The following is a 23,063-nucleotide window of genomic DNA, read 5'->3' as shown; positions in this document are numbered from 1 at the left end:
CCAGGAGTTTAATTCCTAAGTAGTACCCATCAAAAAATATTTGTTAAAAGTGTCAATCTTTTTACTTAATTGGTTCATAGCATCCCAATGATACTATACTCTAGTACGATCAATGACAAAGCTGCGGTATTATATGCACACCTCATTTATCAAATACCTATAAGAGGGTTATTAAATCTTCATAAAAAAAAAAAAAGAATTAATTTGAAACAACCATTTAAAATAAAAAATGTACGTGGTCCAGAACCACTTGCAGGGGAATGGGATTCAATGTGAAAGAAGTTGATGGGATTTCCAGGTTTTTGGCCAATAATATTCCCATATCTTTATGTGTGTTATACTAAATATTTGGTTAACAAGTTTATATATTTTTATATAAAGAAGGAAAAGAATTGTGATAGTAGAGATGGTTTGAAGTTTGATGTACGCAAACAATATTTAAAAATGGTGAACAGCGTGGGCATTATTGGGAAGAATCTTATTCTGAATGCAGGGGTTGCGTTATCTGAGCTTGCGGGAGAATCATATAAGAATATTTTGTGCCTTCACCCCTTCACCTACTTGACCAACACCAAGTTTTCCCTTTTGTGCCTTGTTCGCTTCACTAACTCACAACGCCAAGTTTTATAATTCAAATATTCTCATCCTGTCGAATACTTATTAACAGACATAGACAGATTTTAATTAATTTTTCGGGGACTAAAGGGGCCATCAATCATTATAACTAACATGCATTTTTTAAGTAAACTATTAAACCAACAATAAGATAGAATTGGTACAACACAATAATTAAAATCTAGTTTTATTCCTTGAACCATATATACTCGAAGATGTTCAAATATCGATTTTCCTAATCACTTTCACGAAGAAGAATAATGTTGTCCTCCTTAACGTGAAAGGAAGAATTTCATAAATGGAGCATTGAGTTCTATGGAAAGAAGGATGCGAATCAAATCCATGTGCTGATGCTTCAAAAACTTAGGCATTACCATCCTTGTTGTGAGGCTTGTATGCTTGCTTGCTTACCCATACATAGGGTATCGCTTATTGTTTTTTCATAAAGGTTGTGATTAGATAATAGAGAACCTGTTTCCTACTTTGTTTGGATGCCCCTTTTGTATCTATTCTTTGGATTATTGTTACCATTCTTTGGATCGGTTTTTTGTCTCAAAAAAATCATTTCCCTTTTGATAATCCTAAGCAACAGTCAACGTTATTCGGGGTGGAGGAGCATGATAAGTATTCTCAATTTGACAGAAATCAAAATAAAATAAGAATGAATAATAAACAGTTGCTTCTTATTAAGTAAATTTATGAGCCCGTACACAAAACAAACTCCAATATACACAAGATCATGCACACCAGAAAGATGGATAAAAGCTGTTTTGGTGCCTATGGGGCTTCACAATTGAAATCTTAGGAAAGATTTTTGGAGCAACTTAAAATCTAACTACACTATGCAGTTTCACTAGGGGGTCCCAGGAGGAGGAGGAGGACTAGTCTCAGTGCCACACTCCACTGTGAAATCAATGACTTCCATAGCTTCTTCAGCATTGCTCACCCCTTCAGTACTCACTCTTGCTCTCTTTGCCCGCTTTGAAGTTTTCCTCTCGAATATGCGGCACACACCCATGGCTGACATCTACGTTAGGTGAGAAGAAAGAGATAAGAAGAAAATCACTTTTTTTTTTGTGGTCATAAATGTTCACCTCATTTTGGGGTAAAAAGATGAGGAAAAAAAGGATGTAGAGAGAGAAAATAATAAATGAATAACCAAATAAAAAAGAAAAAAAAAATGAGAAAGAAATTGAGTGCTGTAAGAAAGGTGGTGGATGGATGGATACTGTTGTATTGTTTACCTTTGATGGATTTGACTTTAGGGCAAGACGAAACTCATGCATCACCCATTTTGTTTTGGCAAGAGAGTTACCCTTGGATTTCCAGAAAACCAGAACACTCTTCTTCGCAGTGAGTGGTGCGAGTTGTTCGTCATAAAACTCAACCTCTTCATCTTTCTCCACCATTTCCCATTGCCCTTTCCCAGCATCTCTCTTCTCAGGGTTTAGGCCCTTCACATTGTAGAAGAAAAACTTCTGCCAATTCATGAACTTCCCACCTGCAGAAAATAACGAACATTTTTTAAACCAACAAGAAGAAACAACATTTTGATCCCGCTGTTTAGACCACTCCGGCACTCGGAAAAATCGGATCTTTTTCAGACACATTGTCCACTGACAAAAAAATTATCAAAACCCAACCGCGTGTTACCCAGTTAACGGAAAACGCTAAACTGGTGACAAAAAACCTGAATTTAGACGAAAACTTTTATTTGAGGTTCATCAGAAAGCCAAAAGATCTGAGATTAACAGAAAATAAACGAAAGAAAGAAGGAAAGATGGAAAGGGAGATTTGTGTTGGTGTGTTTGAGACGAACCTCCTGGGAGCTCCCAAGGCTCAGTCTGGTGAACATCATAGTCTAGAATGAGTCCATTGGGGAGAGGGTGTCCCCTGAGCCTCTTCGTGAGGTAGTAGCCTGCGAGAACTGGATCGGTGGGGTCGAACCTGTACCCAACAGGGAGCTTATAGGTCTTGCCTTCAACTGGGTTAAACACTTCCATGAGTGAGGCCACACCAAAGACCTTTTGGCTTTGGAGAGATGAAGGAACTAGTGATGAGAGAAATCAATTTATAGATGTGAAGACATGCAGTGTGGTGGATGTGTTTGACTAAGAGAGAGACAGAAGATGTGGAGAGAGAAAAACATGTGAAACCACATACATGGTTACAAATCTTGGCTTCTATTTGACTTTGGAAGGAATGGACCATTTTCTTATGTGTTTTTTATTTTTTTTATGATGTACTTGGTAAGTATTAAAATAAAAGTAGAGGCAATTAAATTAGTTTGGATTTAGTATTAATTGTTTTTAAGAAAGATGCACTGTGTACAAATTACAACTATTGTAGTACTGGACGTAGGTGACGTGAGTGAATGGGTAACTTTGTTTTTGTTTGCTTTCAGTCAATTGACCATGGACCCGTTACACTGCTCAAAATGTGTGACACCTTTAAAATGGCAGTTTTGGGTTCTAGAAAATAATATTTTCACGTCACAGACGTGTCTTTGGATTTAGAGAAACGTTTGACTGAAGAATAAGTTTCTTTATATTAAAATAAATGGAGTAAAAAATGAAGTAACAATTTGTAAATGAGATGATGGATAAAATAAAAAAAAATTTATTTTAATTGATGATATTATGAAATTGTAATTATATAAATAAAATTATTTTAAAATAAAAAGATATTAGTGATATTAGTTAAAATGATAGGTGAATTCGGTTTAAAGAAAATTATGAATTATCTAATATTGTTGATAAAAAAAAGAATGTTTAGAAATTATAAAATTTTAATAGAAATAATTATAAAATATTTAAACAAATTTGTAATTCTTTTGAATAACTTAATAAAGTATGCCAAATTTATGTAAAACTTTAACAAGTAATTAATATTAAACATTAATTAGGTTTTAAGTGTGTCATAAATTTAGGTATGTTAACTTAACTTCGTAATAAATTTTGTTACATGTTGAGTATAAAAAAAGTTATATTTTTTGGTTAAATTTCTAACTATTAATATTTTCTTAAATTGCTATATGTTGAGTACAAAAAAAGTTATATTTTCTAGTTAAATTTTTACAAACTAATATTTTCTTAATTTCTTAATTTCTACCACATATTATTTTATAATTGGATAATGATATTTTGATCCATTTTTTTTATCTACTTTTAACTCACCACTTTAATCACCTTTCGATAATCAATTCATCCCATTAAAAAAATCAAAATAAATAATTGAAGGATGAATGAAGTGGTGAATTAAAAGTGAGTCAGTATATCATTATCCTTTATAATTATACAAAACAAACACAATAAATATAAAAGAAAACATATGGTATAAAACACAAAAATACATTCACTTCATAACTCTTCGTAATATAATAATGTGTATTAAAATTTGAACTTAAAAAGTAAGATAAATATGATTAATATATTATTATTTCGAATACTAATAAATAAAAGTATTTTATTGAGTAAGTTTCAAGATATCATCATCCTTGTGAGTTACTCTAATGGGCAACTATCAAGACTACACATCAAATTTAATTTATGATAACAAAAACATATATTAATTTTATCAACATTAATGAAATAACGTTGTGAAAGTAAAAAGTATTTTTAAATATTATTATATAAAAGGAAAATAATATTCAAGTTTAAGGATATTTCAAATGTCTCTTTACTTCATTTTTTTCTAAATTCTAGTAAATTATCTTTTTCTATGCACTATTAAAGATTATAATGTATTAATTGAACGCAATCGCACAAAAAATAATAATAATTTGAATATAGATATTTGATCTTTTGAACTTTATTCTATGTTAAATGACAATAAAAAAAATTATCAGAATAATATTAACTTATTATATTATAGTAAATGAAACATGATGTGTCTTTTGGATTCTTTCAACGAAGAATAAGGTTCTTTATATTGAAATAAATTGAGTAAAAAATGAAGTTAAAATTTATAAATGAGTTGATGAATGTAATTAAAAAAATATTTTAATTGATGATATTATGAGATTATAATTTTATAGATAGAATTAATTTAAAATAAAATATATTAATTATTTCTACATATTATTAATCACCGATACGTAGTTAAAACGTTATTTTTATTAAGATCGGTGTTCGGTTTAAAGAATATTATGAATTATCTAATATTGTTGATACAAGAAAAGAATGTTAATAAATTGTAAAATGAAATAAAATTTCAATAGAAATAATTATAAAATATTTAAGCAAATTTGTAACTCTTTTGTATAACTTAATAAAGTATGCCAAATTTTTGTAAAACTTTAGCATGTAATTAATATTAAACTTTAATTAGGTTTGATGTTTGTCATAAATTTGGGTATGTTCACTTAACTTCGTAATAAATTTTTTTATATGTTGAGTACAAAAAAAGTTATATTCTTTAGTTAAATTTCTACCAATTAATATTTTTTTTTAATTTGTTACGTGTTGAGTACAAAAAAAAGTTATACTTTTTAGTTAAATTAGGAGACTGATCCGTGCGTACGCACGGATTGTATTTTTTATTTATTTTGTATATTAAGTAGTAAAATATTATGTAATGAAATATCATGAAAATTATGTTATATTGTTGTAAATGTTGTTATTAAAGTAATGAAGTAGTAAGTAGTATATTTAAATGATATAATAATAATTTCAGTTTTAAGTATAATAAATAAAATTGATATTAAATATAGTGCAATTAATTAATTTTATGAAATAATTATAAAATTGATATTGTACATATTTGTCCCGTCCTCGTCCTCATACCCGTCAAAATACTACGTAATATAAAAAATTTATCTTTTTTACTCTATTATTATTATTATTATTATTATTATTATTATTATTTCATTTGAAGAACTATTTTTTTTCGCTAAAACAATTTTCGTTATTTCCAAAGCATTGGTTATGTTCATATTTAAAAGGTTTTTTAGATCTCTAAAGTATTTTTAATTTTATCATATCTTGATTATACAGTTGTTTTTCTTCGTGTGATTTCATTCAATGGTCTCTCAAATTGTTTCTAAGACACACATTTGATACTTTTTTAATATTTTTATTTTCATAATGTAAAATATTATTTTGATATATTTTATATAATTATCTTTTATATTTTAACTCGTTATCATACTTTGATTTTGTCACTATAATTGTATAAATAAATTCTATTTACTATAATATAAAATTTTAATGTAATTGTCATGAATTTTCTTTTACCACCCTGAACATATATTGAAGTTCAAAAGATACAATATTTATGTTAAAAATTTACTATTATTAGTTTAATATTTGTTCTTTGCGTTATTTGAGTCAAAGTGATTTATTATAACTTTTATTAGTATATAAAAAAGAGTTTCATTAGAATTTAAAAAATAAAATTGAAGTAAAGATACATTTAACATATATTTTAATCTGAATATTTGTTTTTGTTTTATATTTTTTTACAAATTAAATTTTATCAACTACAATTCATTAATGTTTGTAAATTTAACAGAAGTTTTGGTTCTCATGAAATTTTATTTTGTTTTCTAATTTAAAATATATACAATTATAACATAATTTCTTTATAAATATTTGATATTGGAGAAACAACCTTCCTCTTAATATTGAATATTTGATCATATTATGTTTCCTTTGTCATAATTTTTTATTATTTTATAATAATTAATTAATTAATATTAAAACAATAAGAAAGTTGGTATGTGTATGAGTACAAGTATATACCTGTTACGTTGGGTATGGGGATGATGATGAATTTTTTCCATGGGGATCATTAGTATGGGATAGTGAAACTTGTCTCTGCCCTGTCTTGCTGTCATTCCTATATTAAAATAATAAAATATTAAAAGTATTATGTAATGAAATATTGTGAAAATTAAGTTATATTGTTGTAAATGTTGTTATTAAAGTAATTAGTAAATCTAAGTGATGCAATAATAATTTCAATTTTAAATATAATAAATAGAATTGATATCACAATATAATATAATTAATTGATTTTATGAAATAATTATAATAGCCTATGATTTGTGCGTATGTATTTTTTATTTTAATTTTTTTAAAAATAATAATATAATTTTTATTATATTTATTTAACCATTAAAAATACTAATAATAATATTATAAAAATTATAAATTATAAAAATTTTAAAAGATTAAAATTCTATTTAACAAAAGTATTTAGTATAACAACGTTTTCTATAGTTAAAAAAAACACATTTATAATAATAACACAATTATGAATAGTAATAATAATACAAATAATAATGATACTAATAATAATAATAATAATATTTGTAACGTCCCATTTAATTATTAGATGAAATTAAAGGAAACGTCACGCGATAAAAGCATAATAGCGAAGTCTTGGGGTCCTCAACACAACCCTTACAACCTGGGCACACCACGATGCCAACATAAACCATATACAATTCTAGCAAAGAGTGTAGAGTAGGAAAGCATAAAACGATACAGGGGTCGTAACCCTAAAGAATTCGTGAAATAAAACAACTCCAGCCCAGATGGCTAAGCAATGGACTCGCCATTCCCTTGTTGACCACGAGAACCTCGCCCATCTGCTCCCATCAATCAAATTGATGATCATCGCAAGAAGAACAGCCACATACAATACAACCATGCAACAAAACGGGTAAGTTAGAGCCAACACATATTCATCATACAGTCAAATACATTATCATCATCCCATATCTATATAACGACCAAGCATGTTATGACTCTTCATTCAATACACTACGACTCGACTCGACTCGACTCATCCGGATACGTATAACTTAGTCGAATTCAACGGATGCTTGCACTTGTGGTGGATACCCCTGCTCGACCCTGAGCTGCTCATCTCCGAGCTATGTGTTACAAGTGTTACGATGAATCAAATCTCCCTCACCACAAGGTTAGCCCTTAATGAATTTCAGGCCTCCTGCTACTCTCACCACAGGGGTCAGTCCGCTCTAAGTGAGACTAATTGGCCCCTTAGAGTGTCAGGATGCAGTCCTTACCTTGAATCCTTACCTAGTTATACAGATGGGGCACCACCATGGACACCCACTAACAGGGGCCATGGAATTACGTCCCGACCACTGAAGCGCGGCCTTGGGAATCTCACCTAGAGATCCCCAAGGGCTTACGCACTGACACGGACCCAACATGCATAAATCACCAATAAGAGAACATTAAATCATATTTACAATTCCATACCAACCCTTGAGATTAATTCCTCATACGCATCATATTTTGAATTCATACCTCTGATCATCACCACCCCATGAGTCTAGGGCCTCATCTCATATCAATACCATGTTCCTTTAGTTCCAAACCACTCATTCATTTCACATGCCAGGTTCCCACAATACCCATTATTCCTCATTTACGAATCATGTCACGCATATATATATATATATATATATATATATATATATATATATATATATATATATATATATATATATCAATTCATTAGGCATGTATCCATACATATGTACATATATTTCATCATGGCAGTCCTACCCAAACAATTCCAATCATAAGAGAGAAAACACACACCCAAACACCACGCTGTCTCGCCCAATCCCTTGCTCAGGCTGAAGGGTCTCGCTCAGGCGAGACATTCTCGCTCAAGCGAGTCCCCTTCGCCTAGGCGAGGGCTCGAACAGGTCATCAGAAAGCATTGCGGGATCTCGCTTAGGCGAGACCCCTCTCGCCTGGGCGAGATGCTCGCTCGCTCAAAAATTTGAGCGGGTCGCCTGAGCGACCTCTCGTGCAAACTGTCTTGGGCGGATCCCTGTTTGTCTCGCCTAGGCGAGACTGGTTCGCTTGGGCGAGATTAACAGGTCTCGCCACTGTTTCACCTGCAACAGCCATGTTTATCGAACCAACCAAGCATACAAAGGATTCTCACACATCAAGTCGAAGGGTTTACCCATACAATCAGTAACTAACTCAAGAACAGCCAAGACAACACCAAAAACTGGAACCCTAACTTCCCGTACCTGGAAAAAGGGTTAACAGAACTTCGACACGGGACCTCGGAGCACAGCAACTTGAAAGACGGACTTGCAAAAGTGGAGTAGAAATCGCTAGTTGAGCTCTTGGGACGGACTGGTTCGAGACAAGGACAAACCCTAGCAGAGCTCTAGCGTACCAGTTAGGGAAACGGCTGTGATTTCTGTGAATGCTAGGAAAAGTGGAGCATTAGGGCAACTGGAACAGGTTTTATCAGTTGGGTCAGCTCTAGGCCCAAGCACAAAGGGCAGCCCTTTGCTCTAGGGCAGAAAATTAGTAAGTCAAAATTAATGGGCCTTACAATATTTATGCTATAAATATTAATATTAATGCTAACACTAAGACTAATGTCAACTATAATAATCTATAATTATATATTAAGATATACATTAACAACAAAACAAATAAAAATGACTTGTAAAGAGATATACATTTGTTGTGTCCTCTTTTGTTTACACAATTTTATCCTCTTAACTATTATTTGTTAAATTAAAATAATTATCCATAATAAAAATTATTTGTCTATTTTATCATTTTAATAATTTTAGTAACTATATTTTTAATTCAAATAATTACACAGATATAAAAATAAAATGAACAACAAAACAAAGAAAAAGTGCAAGTAATTGAGGTATGATCCCGTAGTAAATAAATGTAAAATGTGTGTTTAACTATAATAATAATAATAATCTATATCTATATCTATAACTATTTATAAAGGGGATTCCCTTTTTTGTGTCCACATTTCATAATTCTAACTTTACCCTTTATAATTTAATTATTTATTAAATTTTTAAAAATTAACGGTTACTTTTACAAGTTTTTATAAAATTATTTACTTATCTCCTTTTTCTTTTTTTCTCTTACTATTCATCAACAGTTATTTTTCTCTTATTTTCTTTGTACATTTTATTTTATTTTTTATAAATATACTTTTATTTTGTTTATTAAATTAATAACATTACAATATCATCAATTATTAATATAATTCAAAAAATGCGTACACACAGGCGCGATAGCGCCTGTGTTTACACTAGTAACAATAAAGAGGATTCATCTTTTGTGTCCACATTTCACAATACCCGTTTTACCCTTAATTATTTTGAAAATTAATTATTTTATAAATAATTTACTTTTAATATTTTTCTAGAAATTTCTTTTATCTTAAATCATTATTTAAATTTTTTTTACATATCTTTTTTTTTAAAAAATTTATATGTAACAATTATTTTAAAAATTATATATTTGTTATTTATCTTAACTTAAATTTCTTGAAAATTAAAAAATGCGAACACACAGGCGCGACAATGCTTCGCTAGTAATAATAATAACAATAATAATAATAATAATACTAAAATAATATCTCGTAGTGATAAAAATAATAATAATAATATTACTAATAATAATAATAATACAACTAGATATATAAAGAGATAAACAACTTTGGTCTCCTTTTTTATTTTTTCAATTTTATCCTCTTAATTGTTATATTTTAAACTTAAATAATTATTTAAAATAAAAAAATTATTTTTCAGTTTTATTATTTCACTAATTTTAGTAACTATTTTTTTGAATTGAAATAATTATTCAAATGTAAAGATGAATAAACAACAAAACAAATAAAAGGATAAAATAATTGAAACATGATTCATAGATAGTAAGTAAAAGTAAAATGATGTAACCATAATAATAAAAACAATAATAATAATAATAATAACAACAACAACAACAATAATAATAATAATAACTATTATAATAATTATAGTTCTAATTAATATTAGTAGTAGTAATAATAATAATAATAGTAATATAATAATAGAAATAATTGTAGTTAATAATGATAATAATAATACTTATAGTTGACAGTAATATTGGTCATAATAATTATAGTTGATAACAAAAATTATAGAATAATAATAATTGTTATTATAATTAGAGCTGATAATAATAATAATAATAATAATAATAATAATAATAATAATAATAATAATAATAATAATAATAATAATTAGAGTTATAATTGATAATAATAACAATAACATAAAAATAAAATAATAAATATCATGAAAATTAGGTTATATTGTTGTAAATGTTATTATTAATGAAATGAAGTGTAAATTCAGTCTTAAATATAATAAATAAAATTAGTATCACAATATGGTGCAGTTAATTAATTTTACAAAATAATTATAATAGTATATGACCCATGCACATTTTTTTTATTTATTTCAAATTTGTTTAGAATAACAATATTATTGTTATTATATTTATTTAACCATTAATAATAATAATAATAATATAAATTATAAATTATAAAATTTTTAAAAGATTAAAAATCTATTTAGCTAAAGAATTTAGTATAATAACATTTTTTATAATTAAAAAAAGAACTTATACTAATAACATCACTATGAATAATAATAATAATAATAATAATAATAATAATAATAATAATAATAATAATAATAATAATAATAATAATAATAATAATAATAATAATAATAATAATATTATAATAATATCCCATAGTGATAATAATAATAATAATAATAATAATAATAATAATAATAATAATAATAATAATAATAATAATAATAATAATAATAATAATAATAATAATCCACTAACTAAATATATAAAGAGTTACGCATTTTTTATGTCTTTTTTTGTTTTTACAATTTTATCCTCTTAATTATTATTTATTAAATTTAAATAATTATTCATAATAAAAAATATTTGTCACTTTTATCATTCTACTAATTTTAGTAACTATTTTTTTCAATTCAAGATATACCAAGATATAGAGATAAAATGAATAACAAAACAAATACAAAAAGCAAGTAATTGAAATATGATCCCGTAGTAAATAAAAGTAAAATATGTGTCTAATTATAATAATAATAATAATAATAATAATAATAATATCACTATAATAATATTGTGTAGTGATAAAAATAATAATACTAATACTACTACTAATAATATTAATATTAATACAATTACATATATAAGTGATAAACATCTTTGATGTCCTTTTTATTTTATCAATTTTATCCTCTTAATTATTAAATTTTAAATTTAAATAATTATTTATAATAAAATTATTATTTTTCAGTTTTATTATTTTACTAATTTTAGTATCTATTTATTTTTTAAATTGAAATAATTGTTCAAATGGAAAGATAAATGAACAACAAAACAAATAAAAATGACAAGTAAACGAAACATGATTCCTACATAGTAAGTAAAAGTAAGATGTGTATCTAACAATAATAATAAAAACAATAATAATAATAATAGTAATATAATAATAGAAATAATTATAATTAATAATAATGATAATAATATTTATAGTTGATAGTAATAATGATTATTAATTATAGTTAATAATAATAACCCGACGGATCTTGACCAATAATTTTGGAGGAACCAAAATAATTTATAGTAAAAATTTTTGAACTCATCAATAATTTATTCGGAATAAAAATCTCCAGTTATTCCTTTTTTAATGTAAATAACCCTATTGTGTTTAAGAAATTCATCTTTCATTTTATTCCAAATTTTGTTTTGATAATCTTCGTTGTAGAAAATGAAACATTAAGAGTTAAATAAAATGAACTAGACAATCAATCAAGTAAAATATCTTTAATTTGTTTGTTTTTGTCAAAGATTGACATAATTCAATAATGGTGGACAAATCCTTCAAATTTGAATGGGTATGAACATCAACAATGACATGTTGGAGTCAAATTTTAAACTAATCATATATTTATCAATATACCTATTTTTTTTTAAGTTTAAGACAAAAAAATAATTTATCATAACTTAATAAAAATTGAGACGTAATTACTAACAAAAATATATAATAATAATAATAATAATAATATTATTATTATTATTATTATTATATATTACAAATAAGAATAATAACTTTACCACTAATAATGTTAATAATACTAATAGTAATAATATATAATAGTAACATATAATAATAATAACAATTATTATTATTATTATTATTATTATAATAATATTAGTATTTGTTATAATTTACTACTATCACTATAAATAATATTTATAATAATAATACTATTAATAATTAGAAATACTAATACTTATAAAAATATTACAAATAATAATATTATTTATAATTAATATTATAGCTGAAATCCTAAATAAATGAAAAAAGAAAAACAAATTGGCTTTTGTAAGATTTGAACCCGGGTCCTTTTGTATCAGAGTTTTAAAATGATGAAAAAATTAAATTTTTTGACACGTGTCAATAAAAGAAAATGGGTAATGTAGTAATTTTGGTGGTATCTTCTTTTCTTAATATGTAATAGATGTAATAGATTTCTACCAATTAATATTTTCTTAATTTCTACCACATGTTATTTTATAATTGGATAATGATATTTTGAACCACTTTTAATCAACCACTCTAATTACCTTTAGATAATCACTTCACCCCACTCAAAAAAAAAAAATCAAAATAGATAATTGAATGGTGATCGGAGTGGTGAATTAAAAGTGTATCAAAAAAAGTGAGTCAAAATATTATTATCCTTTAAAAATAATAATGTCTATTGAACTTTAAAAATTAAGATAAATATGATTAATATTTTTTTAATATACTAAATAAAAGTATTTTATTAAGTTTCAACATATCACCATCCGTGTGAGTTACTCTAATAGGCAACTATCAAGACTAGACATCAAGTTTAATTTATGATAACAAAAAAATATATTAATTTTATCCTCATTAATGAAATAAAGTTGTGAAAGTAAAAATTATTTTTAAAAATTATTATATAAAAGGAAAATAATATTCAAGTTTAAAGATATTTCAAATGTCTATTTACTTCATTCTTTCCAAAATTTTAATTAAATATTCTTTTATATGCACAATTAAAGATTATAATACATCAATTGAATACAATCTCACAAAACAAATAATAATAATTTTAATATAGATATTTAATTTTTTGAACTTCATTCTATGTTGAATGACAACAAATTTTTTTATCAAAATAGTATTAACTTACTATATCATAGTAAATGAAACATCTTTGACGTGTCTTTGGATTTAGAGATTGAGTGAAGAATAAGGTTTTTTATATTAAAATAAATGGACTGAAAATGAAGTAAAAAATTTGTAAATGAGGTGATGGTTGTAATAAAAAAATTATTTTAATTGATGATATTATGAGATTGTAATTTTATAGATAAAATTAATTTAAGATAAAAGATATTAGTTATATGTACATATTATTGATCAACCTATAGTTAAAATGCTATTTTTATTACAATCGGTGAATTCGGTTTAAAGAAAATTATGAATTATATAATATTATTTATAAAAAAATGTTAAAAAATTATAAAATGAAATAAAATTTCAATAGAAATAATTATAAAATATCTAAGCAAATTTGTAACTCATTTGTGTAAGTTAACAAAGTATGTCAAATTTATGTAAAACTTTAGCATATAATTATATTAAACTTTAATTAGGTTTTAAGTTTGTCATAAATTTGGGTATATTCACTTAACTCCGTAATAAAATTTGTTATATGTTGAGTACAAAAAAAGGTATATATTATAGTTAAATTTCTACCTATTAATATTTTCTTAATTTGTTATATGTTGAGTACAAAAGAAGTTATATTTTTTAGTTAAATTTCTACCAACTAATATTTCCTTAATTTCTTAATTTTACTACATGTTATTTTATAATTGGATAATAATTTTTTGACCTACACTTTTTTTGACCCATTTTTAATCCACCACTCTAATCACTTTTAGATAATCACTTCACACCACTAAAAAAGATCAAAATAGATAATTGTAGGGTGATTGGAGTTGTAGGTTAAAAGTGAATGTGTCAAAATATCATTATCATTTGTAATTATACAAAACAAACACAATATAAAAGAAAATATATGATCTAAAACATAAAATACATTCACTTCATAACCCTTCGTAATATAATAATGTGTATTAAAATTTGAACATAAAAAGTAAGATAAATATGATTAATATGTTATTTATTTTGAATATTACTAAATAAGAGTATTTTATTTGGTATACTATTAACGTCACACAAAGGAAAAGATGTTTAGTTAATGATACGATGATATGAAAAGTACCCTAGATATCTAATAAATCTTTCGGATATCAAACTACTTGAATCGTTGATAAATAGTGAATATTATTTTGATAAAAGAAAATCCTTTAAATGAGACAAAAACTAAGATAAAAGAGAATGGAGAAAATTAATTTATTTTTTTATTTTGTGAATGAATGATTGAACATTTGAAATTAAGAGTCAAACATTTTTGTGTAAAAAAAAATAGTAAATAAAAATATTATGTAAAAAAAAATAGTAAATAAAAATATTATAAACAAATAGAAATAAATAAATATGAGATTCATAAACTATTTGATTTAGAGGAATAGTAATACACTATTTGAACATAGTATAAAAAAAATATTATAATAAGAGAAAAATATCTACTTGTGAGTGAATTTTGTGAATATAAAATAAATCAAATAATTAAAAAAAGTGTGTAACGAAACAAAGAAAAAAATAGTAAACTAAAACTTATGTAAAATAATATATATATATATATATATATATATATATATATATATATATAAAAGATTTCTTTTCCTGCTCTAACTTCATATATTTGTTTTCATAATATAGTTCTTTATTTATTTATAGAAAATAGTTAATTAATAATCAATATTTAAATTTTTTACTTTATAATTTTTTTTATTTAGTTTAGGATTAAAAAATTGAAAAATATTTTTCCAACTTTGTTTATAATTATGAGGACAGCCGGTAAACTTGTAAACTCTAAGTTCAAAGACGAATCAAACCTATCGTGACTCTTTTACCAATGATGTACACAACAGCCAAAATAAAATTACTAAAAACATTACACCCCGTTATTATTCTAAACTTTAGTTCTTCTTCAAAAGAATGTTAATTTAGTTTAAAAAATATAAAATCTTGTTTAATTTGCGTTATGTTGTGAATTTTATTTTGTCATCAAATATAATTTTAATTGCAAATTTAGAATTATGAAAAACTAAATCTATATTATTTATATGTTTAAAGGCTAAATTATATTTTTCAATATTTCAAGATCTAAATTTATCATTATCACTGATTAAATTCTCTTATTTACTCTTATTGAATGTTACTTTTATAAGGTGAGAGTATTTTTTCAAACATGTTATATTCTGTTTACAAGTTTAGGTTAGGCAAAAATCATGTAGTCATTATAAGAAGCATGTCTTTTTATTAAAAAAAAAAATTATTTTTTAGTTAATAATATACAAAATACCTTTTATAAAGCTTCAGAATAACATATTAAATTGAACTTTAATTTTGTGGCTTAATAGTATTTTTTAGGCTTTATATTTGCGTCAATAATTAAATGTTTTCATTCTATTTATTTTTTTATTTTTTACTTAACATGGTTTCTATACTTTCTCAAAAAATATTTAATGAGATTTAATGTCATTTCTTTTATTTTGTTTATGAGACTAGATAATAAGAGCGTAATAACCAAATAGGTGATTGTAATAACACATGTCATTCATCATCTTCTAAATAAATTTAATGTTGATTTAATTAGAAGAGATTATATTGAATTTTTTAAAAAATTTAAGAATCACATTAAATACAAAATAAATAAAAATAATAAATTATTATTACAAATGTAGAATTAAAAATACTACTGAGGATTCTGCTAGCTAGTGCTCCAGCATTGGTTAAGTATAATTAATATGCATCGAATTTTACAAAAATTTATAGTTAATTGTGAAATCTGATCTAATAACCATATAAGTGATGTACAAATTGTGTTTACTATTTTGTTTAATGTTCACCAATCAAAGTTAAAAAATAATTAAACAATAAAAATAACTATATTTTAATGTTGTTAAAAATTAAAATATAATTAAACATAATTTTTTTTAAATTAACTGAAAAACTAACAAAAAATAGTATTAAACATCTAAAAAGTTTATAAAAAAAAATTAAAGAATCAATTTGAGATTTCTTTCTCTAACTATTCGATAACCTTTTCCAACGTTCCCTTTAGCTTAACAAAATCTCTTATATTAAAGAAACATACAATATTTCAATATCTAAAAATTCTTAATTATAATAAATACATAAAACTAACAATATGTCTAAGAGGTATTTTTTTCTTGTTTTTAGTGGAGATCTCATAAATTTCAGAATGCTTATTTTGTATCCTAGAGTTATTGCTTATACATCTCAAATGATATTTTTGTCTTTATAAAATCTGTTATATGCAGCATTTATATTATTTTAATCAATGGAGTTAATTATTCAAACTTTGAATGTAAAAATTTTGAAACCAATGTGTGTTGACTTAATTGTGTTTTAAGTTTCTAATAATTTTGGGAACTTTAAATTGAGTCCTTGATAAATTTGTGTGGTCTATTAAATACTAAATAAATATAATTTTTTTTATTGAGTCTCCCACCCTTAACTTTTTGTGTTAAAGGGGTAATATGGCTGTTAAGTGAATCATGTAATTATTATCTTCTCAAGTTATCTTTGATCTTGTTCTTATTCGGTTGTCACTATATGTAATTTTATTATTTAATTTCAAAATTTTTTGATTGTATAATTTATAATTTATAGTTTATAATTTACAATTTATAATTTATAATTTAGAATTTATAATTTAGAATTTAGAATATATAATATATAATACATAATACATAATTTATAATTTATAATTTATAATTTATAAATTAATAGATACGTTTGAGTGAAAAATAATTTATATCGAAATAAATGGAGTACGAAATGAAGTAAACATTTGTAAAAGACGTAAAAGACGTGATGGATGTAATAAAAAATTATTTTAATCGATGATATTATAAGATTGTAATTTTATGTTTAAAATTAATTTAAAGTAAAAGATATTACTTATTTGTACATACTATCGACAATGTAGTTAAAAATGTTATTTTTATTACGATCGGTGAATTGAGTCGAAAGAAAATTATGAATTATCTAATATTGTTGATATAAGAAAAAAAAATGTTAAAAATGAAATAAAATTTCAATAGAAATAGTTATAAAATATTTGAGAAAGTTTATAACTTTTTGTATAACTTAATATAGTACACCAAATTTATGTAAAACTTTAGCATGTAATTAATATTAAACTTCAATTATGTTTTAAGCGTGTCATAAATTTGGATATGTTCACTTAATTGCCTAATATATATAGTATTAAAAAAACTTATACTTTTTAATTGAATTTCTGCCGATTAATTTTTTTTTTAATTGGGTTATGTGAATGTTATCTTACAAATTACACTAGTCATTTGTTGTTGTATGTCATTTTATAATTATACAAAATAAATATAATATAAGAGAAAGTTTATGATATAAAACAAAATACATTCACTTTATAATCCTTTGTAATATAATAATGTGTATTAAAATTTGAACTTAAAAAATAAGATAAATATAATTAAAATATTATTATTTTGAATTATTAAATAAGAGTATTTTATTGAGTAAGTTTCAAGATATCACCATCCTCGTGAGTCTAATGGCAACTGTCATAATATTTAAAATTATTATAAAAAGAAAATAAATATTTAAATTATAAGATATTTTAAATGTTTCTTTACTTTTTTTTAAGTTCTAATAAAATATATTTTTTCATGCACTGATAAAAGATTATAATACATCAATCGAACGAAATCACATAGAAAAAACAATAATATTAATTTGAATATAGATATAGATATTCGATCATTTAAACTTTAATTTATGTAAAAATGATGATAAAATGTCTTTATATCTAGTGGCAGATCTTCAGCTTCGGGGTGTCAAAATTTTGGTTGAATAATTATTTTTGTCAATTTTTTTGTCCAAAGATGTCAAGTTGATCCTCTAGTCTTCTTTAGTCTCAATTTGGTTCTAATTTTTAAAAATTAATGCAATTCGATATTTTTCATTAAATTTCTTGAAGCGAACCAAGAATTTTCATCAAAATTAACACTAGGATTATGTCAATTATACAAATAAATCAAACCATCCCTATTCACAACTTCTATTTGGATGAAAAAACTTTGGTACAATTTAAGAAATTTACTAAAAAAACAAACCAAAATTGCACCATTTTTTAAAAAATTGGAACCAAATTGAGATTAAAAAAACTGGAGGACCAACTTGATATATAGGAACCAAAAGTGTAGTTCTAAACATTTTATATAAACTAGTAAAAACATTTTATTTACTTCTTTTATGATAATAAAAAATAATAAAATTATAAATTTTGTTATTATTATATTATAAAATTAAATATAAATGATTTTTATTTTTGTATAATTAATTTTCATTTGTAATGATAAGTTTTAAAAAATAATCAAAAAAATTAAGTTAAACAAATAATCACTTAAAAATAATATTAATGAACTAATTATTTTTATTTAATAAATATTTAAAAGGTAAAATTAAAAATAAATGTGAAAAAAAAATACTTTTTTTCATATATATATATATATATTTATAAATTTATTAGAATATAAAAGATATAAAATATACTAAAAATATTAAATTTTGAAAAAAAATTGTATTTGAAGTTATATACTAAATTATATAAATATAAAAAAATTGGAGATATTGGAGTGGGTTCATGGCCTTCCTTAGTCCATACAAAGGTTCGCCATTGTTTATATCAATGAATAACAAAAATTCACCACAATGATATTAAGTTATTATATTATAGTAAATGAACATTTTTATACAAATGTAATGATAAAGTTGTACTTTTGAAAATAAGTTAAAAATAAAAATAATTATATATAAAATCATCAAGATAATATAAAAAAACAACAAATAAAATATTAAAAAGAAGTAAACTATAACAAATGTATGGCTCTACAAATGATTTTGGTACATTGTTAACGAAATTTCACAAAGGAAAAGTTGTATAGTTAAGAGTATAATGATATGAGAAATACTTTAGACATTTAATAAATCTTTCGGATATCGAACTAGTTGAATTGTTGATAAATAATAAAAATTATTTTGGTAAAACAAAAGTTTTTCAAATGAAATAAAAATTAAGATAAAAGAGAATAAGAAAGATACATTTTTTCATATTATATTTTAAATGAATGATTGAGCACTTTAAATTGAGTTAAAATTTTTTATATAAAAAATAATAAATATTATAAAAGATTAGAAATAAATAAATGTGTACCTACAATCTATTTGATTTACTGAAATGATAATACACCATTTGAGCATAAAAACATAAAAAAAAAATGTAATATTGTGATAAGAGGAAAAGAGGAAAAAGACCTTATGGGAGTGAATTTTGTAGATATAAAAAAAATCAAATAATTAGAAGAAAAGAAAAAAAAGTGTATAGTGAAAGAAAGAAAAGTTACGGAACTAAAACTAAGAGAAAATAATATATATATATATATATATATATATATATATATATATATATATATATATATTCTTTTCATGATCTAATTTAATATATTTATTTGTTTTTAAAATATAATTACTAATAGAAAAAATGGTTAATAATTAATATTTAAGTCTTTTATAATAAATTTTTATTTAGTTTAGAATTAAAAAATTCCAAAATATTTTGTTCATTTTGTTTTAATTATATGCACAGCCGGTAAGCTTGTAAACTCTGAATGTGAAGGTAAATGAAACCTATCGTGACTCATTTTTTTACCGATGATGTACAAAACAACCTAAAGAAGATTACTAAAAAAAATTATAACGAACCCTCATTTTATCCCTAAACTTTAGTTCTTCAAACGAAAGTTAATTTAGTTTCAAAAAAATATAAAATGTTGTTTAATTTAATTACTTTATGTTGTGGCTAATTTAGTATTATTAAAAACTAAATCTATATTATTTATATGTTTAAAGGCTAAGTTATATTTTTAATATTTCAAGATTTAAATTAATCATTATCACTGATTAAATTCTTTTATTTACTCTTATTGAATATTACTTTTATAAGGTCAGAGTATTTTTTTTAAACATGTTATATTCTGTTTAAAAGTTTAGATTAGGCAAAAATTATGTAGTCATTATAAGATGCACGTCTTTTTATTATTAAAAAAAATATTTTTTAATTAATAATTTACAAAATACCTTTTATATAGCTTCATAAGAACATATTAAATTGAACTTTAATTATTCTGGCCTAATAGTATTTTTTAGGCTTTATATTTACGTCAATAATTAAATGTTTTTCATTCTATTTATTTTTCAATTTTTTTACTTAATGTGGTTTCTATACATTTTAAAAAATATTTAATGAGATTTAATGCCATTTCTTTTATTTTGTTTATGAGATTAGATAATAAGAACGTAATGTACAAAATAATTGATTCTAATAATAACACGTCATTCATCATCTTCTAAATGAATTTAATGTTAATTTAATTAAAAGAGATTATATTGAAATTTTAAAAAACAATTAAGAATCGCATTAAATACAAAATAAATAAAAATACTAAATTATTATTATAAATGTAGAGATAAAAACACTATTAAACTTAATTGCGCGTTTTACAAAACTTTGTACAGACAACTTTTATTAAAGAGGATTGGTTGTATAAAAGATTTAAATAAAACAAATTTCAGAAAGAGATTAAGTTATAATTAGATAGTTAACAAATTTTCACAAAATACATTATATATATATATATATATATATATATATATATATATAATTTAAAAGTAGATAGAATGCGTTTATTATATTCGTTCTCTTTATATAATAAACTAATTTGAGTGAAAAATTAAATTCTTTATATTGAATAAAAGGAGTTAAAAATGAAGTAAAAATTTGTAAATTAGGTGACGGATGTAATAAAAAAATTATTTTAATTGATGATATTATGAGATTGTAATTTCATAGATAAAATTAATTTAAAATAAAAGATATTAGTTATTTGTACATACTATCCATATATAATTAAAATATTATTGTGAATTCGGTTGAAAGAAAATTACGAATTATTTAATATTGTTGATACAAGAAAAAATTTTTAAAAAATTATAAAAGGAAATAAATTTCAATAAAAATAATTATAAAATATTTAAGCAAATTTGTAACTTTTTTTTAGTATCAGTGAACAAAGTATGCCAAATTTATGTAAAACTTTAGCATGTAATTAATATTAAACTTTAATTTGGTTTAAATGTGTCATAAATATGGGTATGCTCACTTAATTTTGTAATAAATTTTGTTATATGTTGAGTAAAAAAAATTTAAACTTTTTAGTTAAATTTCTATCAATTCATATTTTCTTGATTGAAGTTTGTAATTGGGTTTTGTAATGTTATCTTATATATCACCTTATTGCCATTAAGGACGCTTCCAGAGTTTAGGAGCCCTAGCAAACTTAAAAAATGAGTCAATTTATTTAAAATTTATTTTTTTAGTTTTTTTATGCAAAAATTAATTATTAAATTATTATAATTAATTTTATTTAAAATTTCTTTTTCAATAGATAATAGGACTAATTCGTCTATTTTTTTTGGAATATTGTTGATCTTAAATAAGTTTTTATTATCTTTAATTTTGAGAAACTCCTTTTGGCCGAAGCAACTGACATCATAATTGTTAACATTATCTTAATCACTAACTACTCCTCTTTCTCTATTATTGCTTTCACCTATATCTATATTGTTATTATCTTGTTCATTCAAAGAGCATCCACTGGTATTTTCTAATCCATTTTTCTTATCTATTTTCATAAATTTATTCATAACTCCTTTTTGTGATGCAATTAATGTCTCAATTCTTCTCTTTTTTTGGATTTCTGAACAACTTATTCAAATTTTATAGTTGACATATCTATATATTTTTATATGAAATAAAAAATTATAATATATAAAATACTACTAAAGATAAATATATCAAACGAATGAATTAAAACAAAAAAATCTGGTTTTGGTTGTTAAGGAAGTAAACTTGATAGTAGACTTGAAGTCTCAAACCTCTTTCTCCTTGTCAAGTCTAAACTCTTTCACACACCCTAGAGTTTATTTTAGGATTAATCATTAATAAAAGTAATTCAAAAAATTATTGTTCTTCGATAGTAAGTGGACAAGATATATGAAAAAAAAAACTCTTGAAACCCGTAAATCGAAAAGTACCGAAAAACAAAACTGTGTAAAAGCACCACATTTCTAATTCTAATACAAATCCAAAACAAAATAAAAATAACAACAACACAAATAGAAAAAAAAACATACTAACCAGAAATGAGGATGAAAATATTGGTACATACGGACAACATGAGATTCAAGATGAGGACATTCAAGGAATGTAATATGCTAAACCCTAAAAAAATTAC

General features: G+C 23.5%; 1 protein-coding gene across 1 annotated transcript; it reads right to left on the bottom strand.

The window, feature by feature from the left end:
* Positions 1 to 1,277: 1,277 nt before the first annotated feature.
* Positions 1,278 to 2,732, bottom strand: LOC114178462 (NAC domain-containing protein 83-like). Its single transcript, XM_028064384.1, has 3 exons — positions 2,435 to 2,732; positions 1,860 to 2,116; positions 1,278 to 1,642 (listed from the first exon to the last, which is right to left on the bottom strand). The coding sequence occupies exons 1-3, from the start codon at positions 2,616 to 2,618 to the stop codon at positions 1,469 to 1,471; spliced, it is 615 nt and encodes a 204-aa protein (XP_027920185.1). The 5' UTR covers positions 2,619 to 2,732; the 3' UTR covers positions 1,278 to 1,468.
* Between the last annotated feature and the right edge of the window lie 20,331 nt (positions 2,733 to 23,063).

Source organism: Vigna unguiculata, chromosome 1, assembly GCF_037176805.1.
Source record: "Vigna unguiculata cultivar grain cowpea cultivar isolate G323 ecotype 2 chromosome 1, ASM3717680v1, whole genome shotgun sequence".
NCBI lineage: Eukaryota > Viridiplantae > Streptophyta > Magnoliopsida > Fabales > Fabaceae > Vigna > Vigna unguiculata.
This window is presented reverse-complemented; position numbering and strand designations above follow the sequence as displayed.